General features: G+C 44.9%; 1 protein-coding gene across 1 annotated transcript; it reads left to right on the top strand.

Annotated features, from left to right (window-relative positions):
- The first annotated feature begins 239 nt into the window (after window positions 1-239).
- Window positions 240-23,764, top strand: PLAC8L1 (PLAC8 like 1). The gene is made up of 4 exons (XM_047778951.1): window positions 240-451; window positions 8,970-9,106; window positions 21,764-21,900; window positions 23,435-23,764. The coding sequence occupies exons 1-4, from the start codon at window positions 330-332 to the stop codon at window positions 23,573-23,575; spliced, it is 537 nt and encodes a 178-aa protein (XP_047634907.1). The 5' UTR covers window positions 240-329; the 3' UTR covers window positions 23,576-23,764.
- The last annotated feature ends 751 nt before the right edge of the window (window positions 23,765-24,515 follow it).

Genomic DNA, 24,515 nt, shown 5'->3' with positions numbered 1-24,515 from the left:
AGTCAGGGGACACTTACCTAGATAACTGTTTGCTGGAGTTGTCTCTTAACAGGATTTTTACGCCGAAGAGAAGTTTTCTTTTCGCTTAACTTACACCGTATCTTCAATAGCATCTCCCTTAGAGGAGTAGAAGTGGCCGTGGCCCCAGGTAGGTGTGTGCATGTCCTTAAAGAACTATGATGTGTGTCGGTTACGCTTATGACCTCAGATTCCAGAATATCAAGGCAACGGTCTGGTGATGTTTCGCTTGGGATTAAACCTCAGTTTGGGATCCGCTTATCGTCAGAGGGAAGAGAAAATCCCAAGTGACAAAGAAACACCTGTTACCTATGAGTTGGTTTGGAAATTACTTCTCTAGGTCTCCGGAGCACGTTTCCTTTCTCAACACAGGCTCTCCTCTGTTGCTTTCTCTCATGTCCCCTGAAGACGAACATTTGGTTTCCAACTTGAGGTATGGAGTAGGGTGCTTCCCAGCCCCACCCTGCCCCCCGCTTTTGCTCTTTGGTTGGAATATCCAATCAGTCTCTTTATAAGGAGTCAGGAAGAGGAAAACTGGGCTCAGGAAGAAAGTAGATGCTCTCTTCTCCCATGTGTACTTGAAACGGGGGCAACTGTTAGTTCCTTCTGGCCTTGCTTGGCTGGTGTAAAGAGAAGAGCTGACTTGGGTGAAAGGGTGTCTCTTTATTCTTCACTTGAAATGTGGAACTCTGACAAGTGTCATTTTATTTCTGGCGGCTGCCGATAATGTCTTCCCTTTTTGAAATAAAAACGCAAGGGTTTTGGCTTCAGTTAAGAGTCTGAAATAATCAAAGAGGCCTCAGCAGAAGACAAAAAGAACTCTTAGGGCTGCAGGTTTGATTAAGGAAGAGAGTGACTTAAAACCCCCCAGGCCGAAGCGCTGAGTGTGTGGGGACGTGCAGGGGGAGTGTGTTAAGCTGCTAGAAGAGGTGAAGGTTCGAGTGAGACTGAAAAGGAGGCACCTCTGTATCTCATGCATCTCCCAATACTGTCGCTCTGTAGGAGGAAGCCAGCCTCCTTCCTCCCACCAGTTGACGCCTCTGCTTCTGTCTTTGGGGTTGTGATCCTCTTGGTTTGCCTGGGACTGTCCTGATTTTAGCGCTGGAAATTTTCCGTCTTGGGAAAGCCCTTTGTCCAGAGCAAACTGGGATGAATGTCACCCCGACTGAATTGTAAGGTGTTTGAGTAGCACATGTGACAACTGAGAAACGCCCCCAAGCTCCTTCCTCTGTTCTTTATTTCTCAGAAGAATGTACAGGATGCCCTGGCATATTTAACAGATCCTCAAGTTAAATAATAATAGCTGCTGTCAACTGCGTGCCTACTCTATGCCAAGTATATGATCTTGCTTAATCCTCAGGGCAGCTGAGGAGGTAGGATATTTTAAATCCAATTTTGTGGAAGAGGTGACTGAAGCTGAGGATTGGGACAAGTTGTGTTTTCCAAGGTCAAACAACTAGAATGCAGCTGAGCCACATTTGAACTTCAGGGGGCCTCAATCTAAGCTCTACCCTGTTTTCACTGAATGAAGAACTTGCTGAATTTGTTGGTAAGTGGATAGCTGCCCTGGTTGAGAATCTGTGACTGACCATCAGCTTCACCCACTGCTTCCAAATCATTCCTGTTAATGGCTGTATAAGATTCTGCCTGTCTAGGGGAATAGACAGAGCTAAAAGCTATGCTGGAAGCTGCAGTAGCCACTTTAGTCTTAAACCTGTAGCAGCCCCTGAATAGTTACTCAGTTCTTTTTTGTTTTGTTTTTTTTCCCAGAAATCTTTTTTTTTTTGTCTTTTGTCCTTTTTTTTGTTATTCAGTTCTTAAAGGAACTAGAAAGTGCCTGGCACATGGCAGGTACGCAGCGAAGAGTAGCTTCTTATTTTAATTTCAATACATGAACTATATAATTTTGAACTGAAATTTTTAGTCAATTCAACTATTTTATCAATTCAAATATTTTGATATGAAAATCATCAAAGATTTATCAGAGGATTAAGGAAGGAAAACAAAACAGTTCTTGAGTTCAAAATTAGGTAAACACACAGAAAACTGTTTCTTACCAGGGAAAAGCTATCCTCTAAGTTATTTGATTGGGAATAGGTAGAGGACAGGCTTCTTTGCCATAATATGAAGTGTTACAGAGATAATGCTGAGATAGCAGCCGAAGATCCTAATCTAGGGATCCAAGCTCTAAGCGCATTTTGGGGGAAATCTAATCTAGGGGCTCAGCCCTAAGAAATTCCTTTACCGAAATCATTGGAAGATCTTCGTGTAATAACGGAAGTCCCAGCTGGGAGAGATCACGTTGAGAGGTAAATGCCTTGGGTGGTGTGGAGAGTGTAGGAAGTTTTTAGGCTACTCTCAGTAAAAACTCCGGATGGTTTCATGTAATCGCTTCATACCTGAGAGCTGTGCCTTTACTAGAGAATGAAACACAGTTCAGGTCACATAATTTATAGTTAGTTTTGAAGAGAATTCAAATATAGCAGAAGAGATAACGTAAATTCACTTTAAGCTAATAACGCAAATGTTATGCACCCACTAGGTTTCAAGGAATGAGCTGGACTCTGGGGATACAGGGAGAAGCAGCATGTGCCCCCTGACCTCAGGGAGTTCACATGGAAGTAGAGGAGATAAGAGAAATAGAGAGGTAGTTTCTTCAGGGCCAATTTGAAATCTTGATAGGTGGCTTAGTCCGCTCAGACTTTCCTAACAAATACCATAGACAGAGTAGTTTGAAGAACAGATATTTATATTTTCTCACGGTTCTGGAGGCTGGAGTCCAAGGTCAAGGTGCCAGCATGGTTGGGTTCTGGTGAGGACTCTTCCTGACTCTGGCTGTGTGCTTACATGGCCTTTCCTCTTCTTTTAAGGCCAACAGTCTTACTGGATCAGGATCCCTCTATTCCATATTTAACCTTAATTTCCTCCTCAAAGCACTGTCTGTAAATACAGTCACACTGGGGACTAAATCTCCAAAATATGAATTTGGGGGACACAATTCAGTCCATAACAGGAGGCCCTAGCCCACATCATAACAAATGTATTAAAATGGACACATACCATGGGAGTTCCTGTTGTGGCGCAGTGGTTAATGAATCTGACTAGGAACCATGAGGTTGCAGGTTCAATCCCTGGCCTTGCTCAGTGGGTTAAGGATCTGGCGTTGCTGTGAGCTGTGGTGTAGGTTGCAGACATGGCTCGGATCTGGCATTGCTGTGGCTCTGGCATAGGCCGGCAGCTATAGCTCCCATTAGACTCCTAGCCTGGGAACCTCCATATGCTGCGGTAGTGGCCCTAGAAAAAAGACAAAAAAAAAAAAGTACACATACCATATGCTATATCCTTATTTTTTTCTGTAGAATAAGTGAAAGGTTTTTTAAAAAAATAATTTTGCTTTGAAATTATTTATTTGGCTGTGAGCAGTTAGTTTAATTTATGATTGGCTGCTGCATCTCAGCAATCATTCATTCCTGGGATTTGTTTTTTGGCAAAATGAGAGAATTATAAATTGTTTTCAAATGTAAAAAAAAAATGTGTGAACTCCAGTTTTGGCAATGAATAAGATAGATAAAATGCTAGATTTTTGTATTTAATTGAGCATTAACTTATTTCTACTTTGCATGGTTTGTGTGTGTGTGTCTTTTTGTCTTTTTAGAGCTGCACCTGTGGCATGTGGAGGTTCCCAGGCTAGGGGTCAAATTGGAGCTGTAGCCACTGGCCTACACCACAGCCACAGCACCAGATCCGTAACCCACTGAGTGAGGCCAGGGATCGAACCTGCGTCTTCATGAATACTAGTCAGGGTCGTTAACCACTGAGCCACGACAGGAACTCTACTTTGTAATATATATATATATATATATATATATTTTTTTTTTTTTTTTCCCCTTGGTCTTTTTGGTCTTTTTGTCATTTCTTGGGCCACTCCTGCGGCATATGGAGGTTCCCAGGCTAAGGGTCCAATCAGAGCTGTAGCCAGTGGCCTATGCCAGAGCCACAGCAACTCGGATCCGAGCCGCGTCTGCACCCTACACCACAGCTCACAGCAATGCCGGATCCTTAACCCACTGAGCAAGGCCAGGGATCAAACCCGCAACCTCATGGTTCCTAGTCAGATTCGTTAACCATTGAGCCACGACGGGAACTCCAGTTTTTATATTTTGTAGCCAGTACTTTTCTTAGGTCTGAAACACTTTTGTTGGCTCTTGAAAATCTTGTTAGACCCTAAGCATTGTCAAATACCAAATGGGTAAGAGGATGGGATGTCTCAGCTCCAATTCACACTTCTAGACAGGGGCTTCCACCTCTAACTGCTCTTCCAGCTTCAGGTGCAGCCCTTCAGCTGTTGGCTGGGAGGCTCCTGACGTCTCACTGGTGCCATGTTGTCTGTGTTCAAAGCATCGTCTTCCCTTCCAGCTCCTTTCCTTGCCGTCTGTCACAGTGGCATCACCACTTTGCAGTAGGGAAGCTGTTGTGGGACTACTTGGGTACTTGGTAACCAACACTGATTTCTATGCCTCATCCCTGGAGACCTGACCATTGGTCTGGTGAAGCTTGGCAATTTGTTTTTTATTTTGTTGTTTTTGTCTTTTTTCTTCCCTTCCTCTTTTATGTTTCTTGTGATTTGGTGACTTTATTGATTTGTTTGTTTGTTTATTAGCATGCAGCAGCTTGATATGAGCTCTCAATTCCCAGACCAGGTATTGAACCTGGGCTGCAGTGGTGAAAGTGCTGAATCCCAGCCACTAGACCACTGGAGAACTCCTTTGATGACTTTTTTTTGGCCACTCCCATGGCATGTGGAATTTCCTGGGCTGGGGATCCAATCCAGTTTGGAGCTGTGACCTACACGACAGTTGTAGCTACACTGTACCTTCTTCCCTTTTTTCCCCCCTTTTTTGGCTGTCCTGTGATATATGGAGTTTCTGGATCAAAGATCACATATGAGCCACAGTTGTGACCTATGCTGAAGTTACGGCCATGCTGGATACTTAACCCACTGTGCCAGTTGAGGATTGAACCTGTGGCCCAGGACTTCAGAGATGCCTCCGATCCCGTCGCACCACACTGGAAACTCCAGTGCCAGATCTTCTTAACCCACTCTGTTGAGCCAGGGATCAAAATGGTGCCTCTACAGAGATAAGCTGGATCATAAACCCTTGTGCCACAGTGGGAACTCCTTGATGACAATCTTTAGTATTGTACTTGGATTCCTTTTTTTTGTGTGTGTAGATTTTTGGTTTGTGGTTACCATGAGGTTTTGATATAGCAGCCTTTATACACACACACACATATACATATATATATATATATATATACATACTCACACACATATATACATATCTATGTATATGTATTTACACACACACACAGAATTGTGTTAAGTTGCTGGTTTCTTAATTTCGAGTGCCTTTCCGATATCCTGCATCTGTGCTCTCCGTGATCGCTTGTTTGGCTATCACATTTGTGTGTGGATGATTTCCTACCTAAAATTGCCTTTACCAGTGAGCTTTCCCATTTGTAATTTTCTTGTTTCTAGCTGTGGCCTTTTCTTTTCCGCCTAGAGAAGTTCCTTTAGCATTTGTTGTCAAGCTGCTTTGGAGGTGCTGAATTTGCCTAGCCTTTGCCTGTCTATAAAGCTTTCGATTGCTCCATTGAATCTGAATGAGCGCCTTGCTGGGTAGAGTATTGCTGGTTGTTGTAGGTTTTTCCCTTTCATCACTCGAGATGTGTTGTGCCACTCTCTTCTGGTCTGCAGAGTTTCTGCTGAAAAATCAGCTGATAACCAGTGGGGACTGTGTATGTTTTTTCTTTTCCTTTGTTGCTTTTAATATTTTCTCTCTGTCTTTATTTTTGTCAGTTTGATTATTATGTGTCTTGGTGTGTTCCTTCCTGGCTTTATCCTGCACAGGGCTTTCCGAGCTTCCTGAACTTGGGTGACTATTGCCTTTCCCATCTTAGGGAAGTTTACAGCTATCTTCTCTTCAAATATTTCCTTAGGCCCTTTCTCTCTTCTCCTTCTGGGACCCCTATAATGCAAATATTGGGGCATTTAATGTTGTCCCAGAGGTCTCTTAAACTGTCCTCATTTCTTTTCATTCTTTTTTCTTTATTCTGTTCCATGGCAGTGATTTCTACTATTCTCTTTTCCAGCTCACTTATCCATTCTTCTGCCTCATTTATTCTACTATTGATTTCTTCTAGTGTATTTTTCATTTCAGTTATTGTGTTGTTCAACTCTGTTCTTTAAATCTTCTAGCTCTGTGTTACACATTTCTTGTATCTTACCAGTCTGTGCTTCCATTTTTTTCCGAGATCTTGGATTGTGTTTATTATCATTACTCTGAAGTCTTTTTTTTTTTTTTTTAGGGCCACTCCTGCAGCATATGGAAATTCCTGTGCTAGGGCCACAGCCACAGCCACAGCAACGCCAGATCCAAGCCACAACTGTGACCTATACCACAGCTCACAGCAATGCAGGATCCTTAACCCCCTGAGTGGGGCCAGGGATTGAATCAGTGTCCTCATGGATTTCGGTCAGGTTTGTTCCTGCTAAGCCACAAGGGAAACTCCTTGAATTCTTTTTAAGGTAGATTGCCTGTCTTCGCTTAGTTGTTCTTCTGGGATTTTATCTTGTTTCTTCATCTGGAACATATTTCCTCTGCTGTCTCATTTCATCTGACTTTCTGTGTATGTGTTCCCCTTTCTACAGGCTGCAGGGTTGTAGTTCCTTTTGCCTCAGATGTCTGCCCCTTGGTGGGTGAGATTGGTTTATGGGCTTTTGTAGGCTCCCTGGTGGGTGGAGCTGGGTTTGGTCCCTCTGGTGAGCAGGGCCGTGTCAAGGTGTGTGTTTCAAGGTCTCTGTGGGCTCAGGAAGCTGTGTTCTCACCCTGTTGGTTGTTTGGTCTGAGACGTTCCAACACTGGAGCCTACAGAGTGTTGGGTGGGGCCAGGTCTTGGTGTCGAAATGGCAGCCTTCAGGGGAACTCATGCCTTCACAGTACCTCTGCCATCAGTGCCCTTATTCCCACAGTGAGCCGCCCCACCCCCGTCTCCCTAGGAGATCCTCCAAGACCAGCAGGTAGCTCTGCCCCGCGAAGTCACTGCTGCTTCCCTGGGCCCCAGTGCACATGAGGCCTTGTGTGTGCCTCCAGAAGAGCTCCTGTTTCCCCAGTGCCATGGGGCTCCTGCCCTCAAGCCCCACTGGCCTTCAAAGCCAGATGCTCCAGGGGCTCCATCTGATGCTCGACTACAGCTGGGGCACCTGACTGACCAGGGACTCACAGCTCTCACTCCTGTGGGAAAACCTCCGTGACAGAATTATTTTCCAGTTTGTGGGCCACCCACCTAACGGGTAGGAAACTTGATTGTATTGTGAATGTGCCCCTCCTAGTGTCTTGTTGTGGCTCCTTCTTTGTCTTTGGATGTAGAATATCTTTTTCGGTAGGTTCCACACTTTTTTGTTGATGGCTATTCAGCAGTTAGTTGTGATTTTGGTGTTTTTGTGAGAGGTGAACTTGAGTCCCTCTACTCCACCATCCTGTCTCCTCCTATTTGAGAATTTGTGTTTTTAACAAGCTAATCTGCCGTCAAACTTGGGAAGGTGTGGACTTGGGCAGTATTGGTGAATGAAGGAGGAGTATGGATCTTAGCACTAAGAACAGAGCACCCCATATTATGATAACAGGCAATCCCATTGTATTTATTGTCCCAAACCAGAGATTCTCAAAGGGCTCCCACGCTGTTTCCGAGATGCCCCCAGAGTGTTTCCTTAAGGATACTCAGGAGTGGTCTTCTCTGGCCTCTAGGTTTTGTATCCTGGATGCTGGACTTTGGTGATTCTTACTCTAACAGCAGCTGTTACAGGAAGAGACTCTTCTGTCTCTTGTTTATTTTCTCTTGTATGAGATAGGCTCCTAATTCTTCATAACACACCAGAGATCAGATGCGGACTCTTAATGAAGCTTGCTAAAAGAGAAGCACAGAACAGAACAGCTACTACTGTGTGTAGGCCCACTCTGGGGCCCCTCTGTCCTACTCTTGGCCTGTGCTTTCCCTAAAGCCAGATCACAGCAAACCCTTCACTAGAGGACTCACTCCAGGGATCCCCAGGATAGGAGTTCAGGCAGAAGTAATTTTCAACCCCAGAAAGAGAAGGAAGTTTTTTCTCTTTCACTTTTGAAGCCCGTCCCCGGGGCCTGCATTTCTGTTTCAGAATGGGTAAGTAGAATATCTATGCCCTTCAGGGAAAAATCAAATGAAAATTGTGCTTTGTATCTGCACTAGGACAATCCTACTGGTAGTTGGATATTAAGACATATTCTAAAGCCTGGGCTGTTCACTTATATTACACTGCTTGTTCAACTTCAGTAGCCTCGTCCAGACTTAGATCTGCCTGCTCAATTCAATCCCTTAGTTGTCGTTTCAACAAAGGTTCAAAATCCATGGGGAATAGCCTAATTCAAGATCACCTTGTTACACATGCTCTGGGCACAGTAAACTAATTATATGTCCTTCAGTGGATGTGACAGCTCTGTGAAGTAGTCTTTTCATCTTAGATTTGAATAAACGCAGCAGCGAGATTAAGCTACTTAACCAAGGTCAAGCATCCAGGAAGTGGCATGCTCCGGTTTGAACCACAGCCTCTTGCTTCCAAATTTGTAAGCATAACTATTAGGAAACACTAAAAAATACTGGAGAAGTAGCCTGGACATTAAGTTTGAGTGACAGGACCTGGAATAATAATGTCATTAACAGAAATGGGGCACAAAAATCAGAGGAGAAGTTACGATGGAGGAGTAAGGAGATGGTGAGGTCAACTTGGGCTATGATATAAGAACCACTTGGCATCACTGGGTCCCTATCTCTTTATCAGTCTGTGCTGGCTACATGATTATCCTTCTGAATCCTCTTCTTTGTTTCCAAGTTAATCACCATTCTTGACTCCCTAGGAGCCATGCCTCAGCCCAGGCTGTGGTGAAGCAGCCTGTCCGGGGAGCCAGTGGCAGGACCACAATCACAGCAGTTGTCCAGACTGGCGGAGACTGGAGCACCGGCCTCTTCAGTGTCTGCAGAGATAGGAGAATTTGTATGTTTTTCTCTTCCTTTAAGTTCTCTTTTGCCATTTTCTTTCCTAAGACATCACTGGGTAGAAAAGCTACATCAGGCACAAGGACAGAAATTAAACGGTTTCAAAATAACTAGACTGGGAGTTCCCATTGTGGTGCAGTGGAAACAAATCTGACTAGTATCCATGAGGATGTGGGTTTGATCTCTGGCTTTGCTCAGTGGTTTGGGGGATCTGGCATTGCTGTGGCTGTGGAGTAGGCTGGTAGCTAAAGCTCCGATTCTACCCCTAGCCTGGGAACTTACATATGCCGTGGGTGCAGCCCTAAAAAGCAAAAATAAAAAAACAAAACCAAAAACAAACCCCCACAAAGAAACAAACAAATGAAACAAAACAAAGACGCCTGATCCTTGAGTGACTTAAATGCACTCAATGGCAAGAAGAATCTTGCTTTTCAGGGATGTGGATGTTTTTATAGAATAAGTGGTGACTTCAAAGATTTTTTTTAATGCCATGATCCACCGTAGGCAAAGATGCCCAGCACGGGCTCCCTTGGCAGCTGGTGGGAGTATAAATTCCTGGAGAATGGTTAGTAATATGCATAAAAAGAACCTCAAGTGTTATGTTGCTTTTGACCTAGTAATTACGTGTGTAGGCATTTAGTCTGAGGAAATGAATCATGTACAAATATCAGCAGCAACGTTAAATTTTGCAGCACTGGTTATTATAGCAACAGTTTGGAACAACCTAACGTTCAGTGGAGGCATGTATAGAATGAATTATTATACAGTCATGAAAAGTCATGCTGTGGAGTAATACTTACTGGGATGCAAATATGTTCTAGATATATTTTGAAGTTAAAGAAGCAGATGTGGGGGGTTCCTGTCGTGGCGCAGTGGAAACGAATCCGACGAGGAACCGTGAGGTTGCGGGTTTCGATCCCTGGCCTCGCTCCGTGGGTTAAGGATCCAGCATTGCCATGAGCTGTGGTGTAGGTTGCAGACGCGGCTCGGATCCCGCATTGCTGAGCCTGTGGCGTAGGCCGGTGGCTGTAGCTCCAGTTAGACCCTTAGCCTGGGAACCTCCATATGGTGCAGGTGTGGCCCCAGAAAAAGACAAAAAAAGAGAAGCAGATTGTGAAACTATGCACATTAGCCACCACCTAGGGGGGCATATTTAGAAAAATACCTGGAAGGCTACAAATACAAATGTTTACAGCAGCTATCTCCAGATCGCACGTGAATGAATAATTTCTCTTTTTCCTTATCTGTAGTATTTCTGTGAGGAAAGTGTAGTACTCGTATAATGGTAAGACCAGTCATAGAAGGATGTCGCCTTTGCGGACTGAAGTATTTTCCGACACCGGTTTGGCTATAAAGAGGTCCCCTCCCCACCCTCTAGCAGCATGATAGTCTCCTGGGACGGACGTTCGAAGCACATCGATTCTGCTCTCACCTTAGGACATTCTGACCCATCTCTGGTGCCGCGTGTCCGTATCCTCTTCCGGGACCTGATGTTCTTGCCCTGGGGACCACCTCTGTCGCAGAATCTTTTGTGGGTGTGTGAGGGTCCTTTTTGATGGATGAGGGCCAGTCTCTGAGGTTCAGTGGACCCTGGCTCTAACATTTGGGAAGAACATGGCTTTCCCCCCCTTTGGAGGCTCTGGGAAGATCCGAATTTGTCCCAGAGCCTTGTCGTGTGCATCACCTAGAGGGCTCTGGGCTGTTACCTGATCCGAGTCTTCATTCAGCTGGGAGTCTTGCTGCGGCGAAAGCTCTGACAACAGTTTTTGGTGCTTGGAGCATCCATGCCTGGGCCTTCCCTGTTTGCCTGGGCCTCCCAGTGAAGAGACTGCCCGGCGTCACACCCTGCCCTCCAGCACGATCCCTTGGCTTGTGTGACCCAGAGCTCAGCAGGTCTCCTCCTGCCAGTCCTTCTCTGTGGACTTCTAACCGGACAGTTTTGGTGGCTGTTCTCTGATTCCCTCAGGATTCTTCCTGGTTCTCTTCTGGAGACCCTGGCTTTGGTTATCACCCGGAACTGAGGCACAGAAACGGCAGAAGTGCCACGTGGGAATGTGGAGACCTGGGCCCAGGTTGGGAAGTGGACAGATTTCCTTTCATAGCTTGTAGTTGTGGCTTGGGGGGTAGCCATCAAGGCATTCCAAGTAGGACAAGGCTTGGAATGTGACGTGGTGCTTAGGAGAACACACGTGTGTCGGAAATAGATCTTGCCTTGAATCTGAACTCTGCCTCTTACTGGCCATTTGCCCTTGAACAAATGCTCAGAGTCTTCCTTTTCCCCTTCTAAAAGGAGGGTAAATAAAGGTGCCCCCCTTAAGGATTGTCGTGATTAAAGCAGAAAATGCACAGAGCCCACTCTGAAACACTGGTTTGGAACATAATTGGATCAGCGTTTTTTGGTTGCATGATATACTGGGTTAAGTAGTGTCCCCTCAAAATTCACATCCACCTGGAGCCTCTGAAGGTGACCTTATTTGGAAATAGGGTCTTTGCATTGTTGTCAAGTTACAAGAGGTTATACTGGATTAGGATGGGCCAGTCCAGCGTATGTTGTTCCCTTTTTTCTTTTTATGGCCTGTATGGCTGCACCTGTGGCATATGGAATTTCCTGGGCTCAGGGTCAAGTCAGAGCTGCAGCTGCAGGCCTACTCCACAGCCATGGGCCACAGTGGACCCAAGCCACATCTGTGACTTATGCCCCCGCTGGTGGCAACCCCAGATCCTTAACCCACTGAGCTATATGGGAACTATGAAAGCTACAGTTGTTCTTATCAGAAGAGGGAGATTCGGACATAAACACACAGAAAAGATGGCCATGTGAAGACAGGCACAGATTAGAGTAACACATCCAGAAGCCAAGAAATGGCAGGGATTGCCAGCAATCACCAAGATTTGGAGAGACATGGCACAGACATTCCCCTAGAGATTCCAGAAGGAGGAACCCCACCAACACATTGATTTCAGGCTTCTAGCCTCCAGAATTCCCCAGTGAGAAAACATTTTTTTTATTGTTTTAAGATGCCCAGTTTGGGGTATTTTTTGTTATGGCAGCCCTAGGAAACTAAGAAGCCAGCAAACACTGGATTTCATTAGAAGGCTATGGGATAGCTCACAAAATCAAGAAAAAGCTAAGCTTAGAAGGGACAGGATGCATTTTTAGGAGCTAGCTGACAATCTGGTCAACTCCAAATATGCTTATCCTTTTGTTTTCCTGTCTGAGAACTGATGTTTCAGCAGCGGAGCCCAATTTGTCTAGCCTGGGTCATGCCTGCTCCTTGGCCAGGCCAGGGTGTTTTGAAGGACAGTTCTCTCAGTCTTGCCCACAGTAGTGGAAGAATAATTTCCTAAATTTACTGTTGGGGTGTTTTACCGCAAAAGCCCCGGCAGGTATGTAACAGTGCACTTCATATATCTTAGGGATTAATATGTTTGTTGTTATCATTTTTAATCTTTCAGCAAGTAGCAAAGAGTAGAGTCGGGAGACAGACTGGCTACTGCCCGATCCCAAGAGTACCTCAGAAGCTGATCACAGAAAGGACCACTCCTTGCCACCTCCCTGCCTTAGACACTGTTGCTCTGCTTAGCTCTGTGCCCACCCCTGTCAGTGTTCAGGAGACCAGCCACACTGGGTCTTCTGGGGATGCGCTGGTTGTCCACCTGGAGCCCATTCTGGGCCAGGGAAGAAGGAAGAACAAGTGGAGAATACTTGTGTGCCTCACAGCCGTGGGCCCTGGAGGAGAGGCCAGGGGTGTACAGAACCAGTCATCTCAAGTGTCCTGAGTCCTGACTGTTGTCCCCTGGGCGGGCCTCTGTTTTATGGCTGCTCTTAGTATCTCTAAGCTAATTGTCTCAGAAGAAAATGTAAAGGCAAAATCACTTTTATTTCTTCATTTTTTGTCTTTTTTGTCCTTTTAGAACTGCACCTGCAGCATTTGGAGGTTCCCAGGCTAGGGGTCGAATCAGAGCCATAGCTGTCGGCCTACGCCAGAGCCACAGCAATGCCAGATCCGAGCCACATCTGCGACCTACACCAAAGCTCATGGCAACGCCGGATCCTTAACCCACCGAGCGAGGCCAGGGATCGAACCCGCCACCTCATGGTTCCTACTTGGATTTGTTTCCAGTGCACCACGACGGGAACTCCCCAAATCACTTTATACTCATTATCTGTGCCCTGACTCCCAGGACGCGGCTGGAGCATGAGTGCTGTGAGTCTTGGGTTTTTTCCTTCCTTGTTTAAAAGGGCTACTTCATCCACAAAGTTTCATTTCAAGCAAATCAGTGTGACAATAGTTGTGACAAACTTGCAAACAAAACTTCATTTCATGTCGGATGACTGTTTCATGTTAAATTCCCATCCTGGGATAGTTTTCCATTCAATGTGGAGAATTATTGCTGCAATTTGTCATCCATTAAGCAAAGGGTACATTATGAATAGCGGTGATTTCCATTTATTTTTGACATTTTGCTTCTTCATGTAATTGTAATTCTATTTTAAAAACTGCCTCCCTCTTCCCACCTCTGCTCTTTCATATGAATTCACACTGCGCTGGGATTAGAAAATGGGTGCTTCTGAGTCCTTTGAAGATGTGGCTCCTGAAAGCTCCTGTGTGAAGGTGACGCCAAGGTGAAACACGTGGCTGTGAAGTGGCCTTGTGGGCAAAAGGCTGGTTGCTCCAGCTGGGGGTGTCTGTGACGATGACCAGGTTGATGTGGAAGCTGTCATCAACACTGGTTTGTAATTCCTACCTGTGTGATAGGTGTCACAGACACAATAGTGAATACGACAGAGAGGGCTTCTGAGAGGAGATTGGCAATAAGCAAATAGAATAATCGCAGTGGTGGTCAGTGCCGTGGAGGAAATAAGCAGGAAGTTTTGAAAGGCAATGACGGGGGCAGGGTAAAGACGGCCTCTCCGAGGAACCAACTGAAGCGGATACCTGGAAGGTGGAAAAGAACCAGCCACCTTCCCTGTGAGGCGTCCAAGCACCGGGCAGTAAAAGCTTGGTGTGGATGAGGGACCCTCAGGTGCCCAAGATGGGTAGGGTGAAGCAGGCCAGGAATTTCGGTGGTTTTCTGGAAGAGGAAGAGGCATGGAAAGGCCTCAGATGGGGATTTGTGTCCCTGAATTGTGTCTTGGGTAAACTGTCAACTGTCTGAAAGCCCGGACCACTGGTGATGCTCACTGGTCTTGCCCAGCAGAGCACCTGACAGATAGGAGGTGCTTACAGATGTTTCCTGAATGACATGTCTATGAATACATTTTAACCTGTATTCTTCCTTCCTTCCTGCACTTCAGTGAAGCAATTACCAAGCCTCAGAGTCAGAAGGGCTACTGGGGGCAGCTGGTCTGGCCCCTCACCAGCTTGTCTAAATCTCCTCTGCAGCAGGCCAGGCAAGGACCTAACAACCTTGGCTTTTTGAACATTTCCAGGCCAGAGGGCTCCTCTCCCTCGGAGCCAGCTCAGTGGTTTTGAATAGGTTACCAGGCCCGTAATGCAAAATTCTAAAGTACCTACCATTGGTACATAAAAAGCAGAAACCCCATCTTTGCTCTCCTGCTCCCAGTTCTCCCTGGAGGCTACCACTCTGACCTGAGCCCCAATATAGTCTATATGTCTGTAATGATATAAAAGATTATGAAAATAGATTAATCTTTTTATTGTAAAAGTATCAATCATTGTAAAAAAAAATGCAGAAGGCTATAAAAGAAGAAGCAGTATCCTGTAATCCCAGATGTCAGAAATAACCATTGTTAATATTTTGGTATCTATTTCTCCAGATTTTTTGCTGTATATGTGATATATATAATTGACAAAGAATTGTAAACACACACAGTTGTGCATCTTTGTTTTGTTCCAGTTTAACAATATAGGTGATCAGACCATATCAGCATTTCTGGGGCTAATATATTTTTTTGTCTTTTGCCCTTTTTTTCGGGCTGCACCTGCGGCATATGGAGATTCCTAGGCTAGGGGTCAAATCAGAGCTGTTGCTGCCGGCCTATGCCACAGCCACAGCAATGCCAGATCCGAGCTGTGTCTGCGACCTGTACCGCAGCTCGTGGCAATGCCGGGTCCCTAACCCACTGAGCGAGGCCAGGTATTGAACCTGCAACCTCATGGTTCCTCGTCGGATTCGTTTCCGCTGCGCCACGAGGGGAACTCCCTCTGGAGCTAATATTTAAGGGTTTGTTTGTTTGTTTGTTTTTTGTTGTTGTTGTTGCACTCACAGCATGTGGAAGTTCCCAGGCCAAGGACTGACCCCAGCTGCTGCAGTGACAATGCCAGATCCTTAACCCACTGCCCATAAGGGAACTCTCAGAGCTAATATTTTAAATTGCTGCATAGATTCCATTGTGTGAATGGAATTTATTTATTTTTTATTAATGTACCATAATTTATTTCTTTAAACATTCTTATCAGTAGACTTTTATGAGGTTTCTAGACTTTGCTGTTTAAACCAGTGCTTTGTGAATATTCTCATGTAGATGCCATTTGGCATGTACCTGAGTTATCTGTTGGATAATTGCTGAGGAGTAAACCTACTGGTCAGATAGTATTTAAATCCTGATAGAGGTGGCCAAGTGGCTCTCCATTTGGAGTTGTACCAACTGACACTCCCATCCACAGCTATGGAGCCTGCCCCCTTCCTTTTTTGAGCCTCTCTTACTGTTAGGTGGTCCTGCCTTCTTGCGATAATTGATCTGAAGTGTGCCTTACCGCAGTTTCCACCCACCTCTCCTACTTCTGCTCCCAGGCTGCACACACTCGTGCTGTGTGGGCTTCTTCTTTTTAGCTCAACTCCCCTGAGACTTAGAGGGATGAATAATGAACCCCATTCCAGGCGTGAAGGTGAAGCTTACCTCGGATAACAGGCCAGAAATTTTTAGTGTGTGGGTGACATGACCACCTGGCCTGTGGGTGTAAGAGGAAGAGGCTGAATTGACGGCGTAGATTCCTTTTGAGCCTGAGCATCTTTTTTTTAAAAATAGTATATATATGGATATATTTATATGTATTATTTTATAGTATATATTAATACATGTGCGTATACATGTACATTTACCTATACTTGCATGTATATTTTTTACTTCAAAATAACATGAATATGTTCATTTTATTAAAAAAATGAAACATAGGAAAGAGAACCATGTCCTTCTTTTATGAAATCAAGTTGGAAAGTTTTCTTCTAGATTTTTTTTCTCTATATTGACATATGTATCTATTTGTAGTATAAGCTATTGCTTTGTAACTCTTTGAACAAAGCATAAACGGTATTATGCTGTACATATCATTATGCAATTTGATTTTTTTTTTCCTTTTAGGGCCACACCCATGGCATATGTATGTTCCCAGGCTAGGGGTCAAATCAAAGCTGTAGCTGCTGGCCTACAATAGCCACCACAACGCAGGATCTGAGCCACCTCTGTGACCTACACCACAGCTCATGGCAACACCAGATCCTTAAACCACCGAGCAAGGCCAGGGATGGAACCTGCATCCTCAGGGATGCGAGTCAGGTTCATTTCTGATGAGCCACAACCGGAACTCCCAGTTTGATTTTTTTAACTCAAATTGAGTCTTAAGCGACTTAGCTCTGTTGGTACTTAACTGGTCCTTCACTGTGTTCTTTGTTTTTCCCGAGTATGATTTACACCATTATGGTTTATTTATACCGTCGTCTACTAATGTACACTTGTTTTAATTTTGAAGCTGCAAATATGCTGCAGTGGAAGTCCTTGTACCTGCTCATTAGGTGCATGTGTAAGCATTACTCTAGGATAGATACTAATAAGTGCAGTTACTGGATCCCAGAGTATTTAAAAATTTACTGGATTCAGCCAAGTTGCTTTCCAAAGTGACTGTGCCGATTTCCACTTCCATCGGTATAGGGAGTACCTATTTCCCTGTGGTACCCTGCAATATTTGATATTTAAAAACTTAGAAAGATTTGGCATTCTCATCAGTAATAAGTGGTTTCTGATTGTCTTAATGTGCATTTTCCTGGTAACAAATGACACTGAGCAACTTTTCATGTTTTACTGGCCATTTGTATTTCTTCTTCAGTGAATTACCGGTTCATGTTTTATGCCTGTTTTCTTCTTTTGTTTAATCCTTTATGTATTGATTTTTACAAATTCGTTGTGTATTCTGGATGCTTACTCATGGTCTGTGATATATGTAGCAAAATTTCCCCCTAGAGACTCCCTAAGACAAAGGGTTCCATCATCTCCCCTTGTGCGTCTCTTGTTGAGCTGTGAGCCGGCGGTGTTTCTCCCCCTGCACCAGGACACCTCACCCAAGGATCTTTCTTAAAGAAGGTGCATGATTTTGGACTGTCCCACAGAAGTAAGTACCAACAAGGGGTCGTAAGGACAGTGTCTTTGAACACACAGCTCCACAGTTGCTTACTAGATGAATACCTGAAACAGGAGACCATTTGGGCATCTGTGTGACATGCAATAAAGACCTTGGAGCCAGATGACTTAAGTTTACATCTGGCCTCTGCCTCTTACTAATACATGTGTGAACTCGGGCAAATGGCTTAAATCCTCTGGCCATTAGTTTGCTCATCTGCAAATGGGGCCTAATAAGAGTACTTTTTAGGAATTCCCTTGTGGCATGGTGGGTTAAGTATTGCATTGTCAGTGCAGTGGCTCCGGTCATTGCTGTGGCCTGGGTCCCAGTTCTGGCCTGGAGACTTCCACATTTCTTTGATGTGGCTTGGTTTTATAGGACTGTTGTGAGAATTAAATGAATTCATAAGTGCAAAGTACTTTTAGTAGGACTTGGCTTGTGGTGGTATCTGTATAAATATTAGCTATTATATAATCAAACTGGCTCTCATGATTTTTTTTTTTAAATCATATCTGACCTGAGTCCTGAGGAATTGAATTTTGGTTATGTTTCTTTCAGTATCTAGTAGTGTCTCATAATGAACACTTAGGTAACGTGGATATATGATGGAAAGGATTAAAAATAAAGCTAATAGGGAGTTCCCGTCGTGGCGCAGTGGTTAACGAATCCGACTAGGAACCATGAGGTTGCGGGTTCGGTCCCTGCCCTTGCTCAGTGGGTTAACGATCCGGCGTTGCCGTGAGCTGTGGTGTAGGTCGCAGACGCGGCTCGGATCCCGCGTTGCTGTGGCTCTGGCGTGGGCCAGTGGCTACAGCTCCGATTCAACCCCTAGCCTGGGAACCTCCATATGCCACGGGAGCGGCCCAAGAAATAGCAACAACAACAACAACAACAACAAAAAAGACAAAAGACAAAAAAAAAATAAAAAAATTAAAAAAAATAAAGCTAACAGCATGTGTTATTTAAAAAGACATATGAGTCATAAAAATAAGGTACCAGAGTTCGGGTGCCCAAAACAAAAGCTTCTTTATGATACACTTTTTGTGGAGGGTGTACATTTTTCTTTGCCAGTTGAAGTGGTGTAGCTCAGGCAGTTGTGTAAACACAATTTATTTTTCCCTTAGCTTGCCAGCTTTATAATTATGCAATGTTTGAATAATTTTTTATTTTCAGGGGTATACACTACAGTATTTTGTAATTCATGCATAAAATCTGTTTTGATTGAGTTTTATGTGCCATGATTTCAAAATCCTCTAATTCAAGGCTGACCACTATGCACTTGCTGCAAGGTCATGGGCCATTTGCTGTCCTCTGACCCATTCATAGTAGTTGTCAGTACTGGGTGGGACCTGCTTATCTGGCTAGGAGTAATGATTTTTTAAAAAGATGGGACGAGGAGTTCCCGTTGTGGCTCAGTGGGTTAAGGGCCTGGCATTGTTTCCATGAGGATGCAGGTTGAATCCCTGGCCTCACTCAGTAGGTTAAGGATCTGGCGGGAAGGTTGCAGATGGCAGCTCAGATCTGGTGTTGCCGTGGCTGTGACATAGGGCTCAGCTGCAGCTGAAATTCCACCCCTAGCCTGGGAACTTCCTTATGCCACAGGTGTGGCCATAAAAAGAAAAAAAATGTGGGACGAAACATGCCAGACTTACTCCAGTTTGAGTTGAGTGTTTGCTCTGGGCCAGGTGATGTCTGCAGTACCTGACTCAGCATTTATCGTGACTCCCGATAAAGTGGACTCTGTCCTTCAGGTAGGCTGCCCCTTGTCCTCCCCTCCAGTCCTCAGGGCCTTCGCGAAACTGAGGAAGTCCTGAGTCCAGGCATGTCCCTTCGAGGGTCAAAGGTAAGTCAGCACTCCCAGATTTTGACCTCTTTGTTGCTGACTTTGGGAGCGGGACTCTGCACCCTTCCCTGCTGAGGACGGGGGAGGGATGAGGTGGTAGAGACAGGTCCCTGACAGGAAATTCGTCTCGTGTATCGGTGACACCGTAGGTGAGATTGACGTCTAGTGCACCAGGAGGCTAGAATCACTCCCATTTCACACCCATTAGAATGGATGAAAGACAGAAGACTGACAATAGTAAATGCTGGTAAACTCTTATCCATTGCTGGTGGGAGGCTAAAGTGGTACAAGCCCTTTGGACAACTGTTTATGAATTTCTGGTAAAATTAAACGTACCATTACCCCCCATGACCTGGAAGTAGCAATTCTACTTCCAGGAATCCACTCAAGTGAAATGAAAATGTTTGTCCACCTAAAGAATTGTGTACAAATGTTCATAGTACTTATTCATTATAGCAAAAAGTGGAATAACCAATGGGAGCATGGATAAGCTCTTTGTAGAGCATCTATACAGTGGAGTGCTAATCAATAAAAACAAACTGCAGGAACCACTTAGATGACTCTCAAGAAACAATGTTGAGCAGAAGAGGTCAGTTACAAAGTAAACATGACTCCATTTATGTGAAGTCCAAGAGCAGGTAAAATTCATCTTGAGAATAGAAATCAGAATAGCGGCTGCGTCTGGTGTGGTGGGGGGAGGATTGGGATTGTCTGGGAAGGGGTGCCAGGGAACTCCATGGGGTGATGGCAGTGTTTAGGCGTTTGGTTACTTGGGTGGATATGATTGCCAAAACTCATCCAATGAAGCATGTATGATCAGTGCATTTTCTTGTATATATATTATGCCTCAATAACATATATATATATATACATATGTATTTTGTCTTTTTAGGGCCATACCCATGGCATATGGAGGTTCCCAGGCTAGGGGTCGAATTGGAGCTGCAGCCACCGGTCTACACCACAGCTGTAGCAATGCCAGATCCAAGCTGTGTCTGCGACCTACACCACAGCTCACGGCAACACCGGATCCTTGACCCACTGAGTGAGGCCAGGGATCGAACCTGCAATCTCGTGGTTCCTAGTCGGATTCGTTTCCACTGCACCATGATGGGAACTCCCTCAATAACATATTTGTTGAGTACATTTTAAAGGTTATGATTAGGTATTTTTTTCTGCCACTTCAGAGTTCAAATTATTTCTGTTCATCAAGGTTGTTATCTTTTGCAGTAACATAACATCTTATCACATACCAGCGGTTCTTAACCTGTAGTCCAATGATCTTGAACCCTGTGAAATCCATGCACAAATTTGTGTTTTTCTTTCCCCTTTGGGAGCAAGTTCATAGTTATTACCATATTCTCAAAAGGATCTGTGACCCAAAACGTACTTGTAACAGAACTTCCGTGTTAGATGGTTTGTACAGGATGTGTATTAAACAATGTCGGTAGTTAAAGATGAATGAATGAATGACAGAGTGTTTACAGTTGATGTTCAAGGAACCAAGCCTCCACTAGTTTACAGATTAAAACTGGTGGATGGCAGTGGCTTCATGAAACTGAGAAACATTAGAGTAACCTTCTGGCCTGAGAAGCAGAATAAAGTCTTGATAAGAAAACCAGGGAGTTCCCTGGTGTCCTTGTTGTCAAGGATCTGGCATTGCCACTGTTGTGCGAACTGGATCACTGGCCCAGGAACTCCTGCATGCTGTGGGCATGGCCAAAGAAAGAAAGAAAGGAAAAAATAAAGAAAAGAGGAGTTCCCGTCATGGCGCAGTGGTTAACGAATCCGACTAGGAACCATGAGGTTGCGGGTTCGATTCCTGCCCGTGCTCAGTGGGTTAACGATCCGGTGTTGCAGATCCTGTGTTGCTGTGGCTCTGGCGTAGGCCGGCGGCTACAGCTCCAATTAGACCCCTAACCTGGGAACCTCCATATGCCGCAGGAGCGGCCCAAGAAATGGCACAAAGACAAAAAAAAAAAAAAAAAAAAAGAAAAGGAAAGAATAACAGGCAGAATCAGTGTACCTGAAAGAGCTTTCAAGAATTTTTATAGAAAAAGATGCCTGCTATTCAAATATATCAATACTGTGTCTATTTTAAATATTGAAATTAGATGAACATAATAGAAGCAACAGTTATATTTCAACTTTAAAAAATTATGTAATGCTTTTCTCTTGACAGGAAAAACAATTACTGTGGTGAATGCTAATGGAATTGTAGCAAGTTCAGCTTTGCCAGTGTTTAACAAAAGAAGACAATTTTGATGTGGCTCAGTTACAGCAATTTTCATACACTGAGTTTTGCGAGTTGGTTATTCATTCTCAGTCCCTGATTACAGGGGGACAATGCAGCATTAAATTGGTGGCATAGGGTTGTAGATGCTCTCTGAGACACAAAGTCAGTCCAGGGACATCTGAAACTCTTGCCTTGCTTTTGCGTGCTCATTGACAGGTTTCTGTGGTCTCTTTTGTCCCCTGTGCCTTGAGTGTGACATCGCCAGGCATTATGGAGAGTGTTTTTGTTGGCCATTGTTACCTGGGTCCACCTTTGCACTGAGAACTGGCACCAGAGAGAGACATAAAATACGGGTAAGTGTGTTTGGATGTATGGGTGAAGCTGGATCGTATGAAAACCAGGATGCCTTTCAAACCTGTGATTGAAAAAAAAAACGAGATGTGAGCAAAGATGCTTAAAAACACCACACTTGGAGTGGTCTTGTGGTGCAGCGGATTAAGGATCTGGCATGGTCACTGCAGCGGCTTGGGTAGCTGTTGTGCCATGCGTTTGATCCCTGGCCCAGGAACTTCCACAAACCGTTGGCACAGCCAAAAAAGAAAATAAAAAATTAAGAGAAAATTAAAACATCACACTTAGTGGAAGACTTTGGGAAAGCAAAGGAAAGAAATTTCTGACTGCATATGTTAGTAGGATGTATACTAACCAAAATGCCACGCCGTGATCTGTAATAGGGAGACCCTATTATAACATAGATTATTGGTCAATGGGCCACTTCTGTCTCTCTGCCTCTTATTACACCAAGAGAAAATGACAGCAGTGCACCAAATCGGGAGAATAAACTTGGAAAAATCTTACTTAACATGCAGCCTCTCCTGCATGTACAGAACTCACTTTGGGGGTTCCCTGGGAATGCTTCAAAGAGCTGGACAACTTCCAGCACAGCCAAGACCGAGGTACAATGAGCGCTTGAGGACAGACATGGCACACCTACTAAAATGTGGCCAATTCTTAGAAAGGCGTCCTTTTATATATTCATGTGGATTGATCCCTAAGCTATATCTATCTATCTATCTATCTATTTTTAATGGTCGCATCTGTGGCATACATATGGAAATTCCCAGGCTAGGGGGTTGAATCGGAGCTGCAGCTGCAGGCCTATACCACAGCCACAGCAACCCCAGAGCCAAGTCACAGTTGTGACCCACACCACAGCTTTGTGGCTACGCCAGACCCATAACCCACTGCGAGGGGCCAGGGATGGACCCCATATCCTCATGGACACTATGTCAGATTCTTAACCTGCTGAGCCACACGGGAACTCACCTAAGATATGTTATTAATTGAAGGGAAATAGCAAGGCATAAAAGTATGCAACTATTTACATAAGAAGACTATACATATATGTACGTATGGTTGCCTAGACATAGAATTTATCTGGAAGTGTATATAAGAACTGCCAACAGTGGTTGCCCCCTGACAGGTAACTGGGTGGCTGGGGAGAGCTATAGAAGGGGAATCTCATTTTTATTTCTTTTCTCTTCTTACTGTGGGAATTTTGGACCATATGTACTTATTATTTACTCCAAAGAAGTCAATAAAATAATTGTAAATATTAAGTCCTAAGAGGAAAAAAAAGATATTGACATAGACTTTTTTTCTGTCAGTGAGAGTGGTTTCAGCAGCAGAGCTCTGCAGGTGGGTCTCTGAATGGCAGGGACTGACTAGCAGGGGGCTGCCTGGCACCTCGTGACCCAGTGGAGCTGTGTCCCTGGGCAATGGCCAAGGGTGTTGGTGGATCTTGGAAGCAGTGGATGGGACGGGCCATCGGGTAATACTGTGGCGTCTCCGCGATTGTGCCAGAACAGAGACCCGGCTCTCCCCTAGGGCACACTGTGCGAGGACTGGCTGGCTGTGCACTGCTGTTGGCCTTTCTCCATCTGCCAGGTGGCCAGGGAACTCAAGCTGAGGACCTCCCAAACCTATGAAATCTACGCGGCTCGTTCAACCAAGGAAACCTTGATTTGACACAGCCAGAAAGCCCCTCCTCTTCAGCCCGCTGCCCCTTCCTCTCAAGTCTCTCTTCATAGAGAGATTGTTTCTCACTTTTCACTGAAATAGCTATGAAAATAAATGATTTCCCACTACTGCGTATACTGGTGTCCCTTTTTCACACGCACTCTCAATGAAGACTGTTATTTGTCTGAATTGCTATCCCAGCCCAACTGTATGAGGCGGTTTCTAGAGGTGATTTTTGTGCCCTCCCCGCCCCTGCCTGGAGTTTTGGAAGGCTGTATTTCCCCGCATCTTCCCCTTCACAAGGGATGGCTGGGAAAGTGAAAGAACTCTCATGTGGCTTCTTCGGCTACGCCACTTTTCCCAACATACCAGTGATGGGGCAGAAGTTTAATTTCTGTTAGCGCTTGGGCTGGACACTAAGTGTCCCTGCAGTGCAGGGGCACTGTCCTTTCCTCGTCCTGACGGCATAAAGAAAAAGCCTCAGCGTGTTGCTGATCTCGCACAGCTCTCCAGCCCTGGTACCTCCTCAGCCCCAGACTCGGAGCCTTGGGCGGGCAGCAGTTACAGGCCGAAATGTGCCCCCCCACTTCCCAACAAAGTCATGTTCAAGTCTGAACTCCTGGTGTCTGCGAAGGAGACCCTATTTGGAAATAGGGTCTTGCAGATGTAATGAAGATGAAGTCGTTAGAGTCATATGGGGCCCTAATCCAACGTGACTGCTGTCCTTACAAAGAGAGAAGAGACACAGAGGGTGGACGCCACGTGAAGATGGAGGTTGTGCTGCTGCAAACCAAGGAACGCCTGGGGCTCCCAGAAGCTGCAAGAGGCAGGAAGAGCCTCTCCCAGAGGTTTTGGACCTGCCAGCATCTTGATTTTGGACCCAGCCTCCAGCACTGTGAGAGAATACTTTTCTCTTGTTTGAAGCCAGCCAGTTTGTGGAATCTTTACA

The sequence above is a fragment of the Phacochoerus africanus genome, chromosome 4, assembly GCF_016906955.1.
Source record: "Phacochoerus africanus isolate WHEZ1 chromosome 4, ROS_Pafr_v1, whole genome shotgun sequence".
Lineage (NCBI taxonomy): Eukaryota > Metazoa > Chordata > Mammalia > Artiodactyla > Suidae > Phacochoerus > Phacochoerus africanus.
The sequence above is the reverse complement of the archived record's forward strand: the minus strand, read 5'-3'. Positions and strand labels throughout refer to the sequence as shown.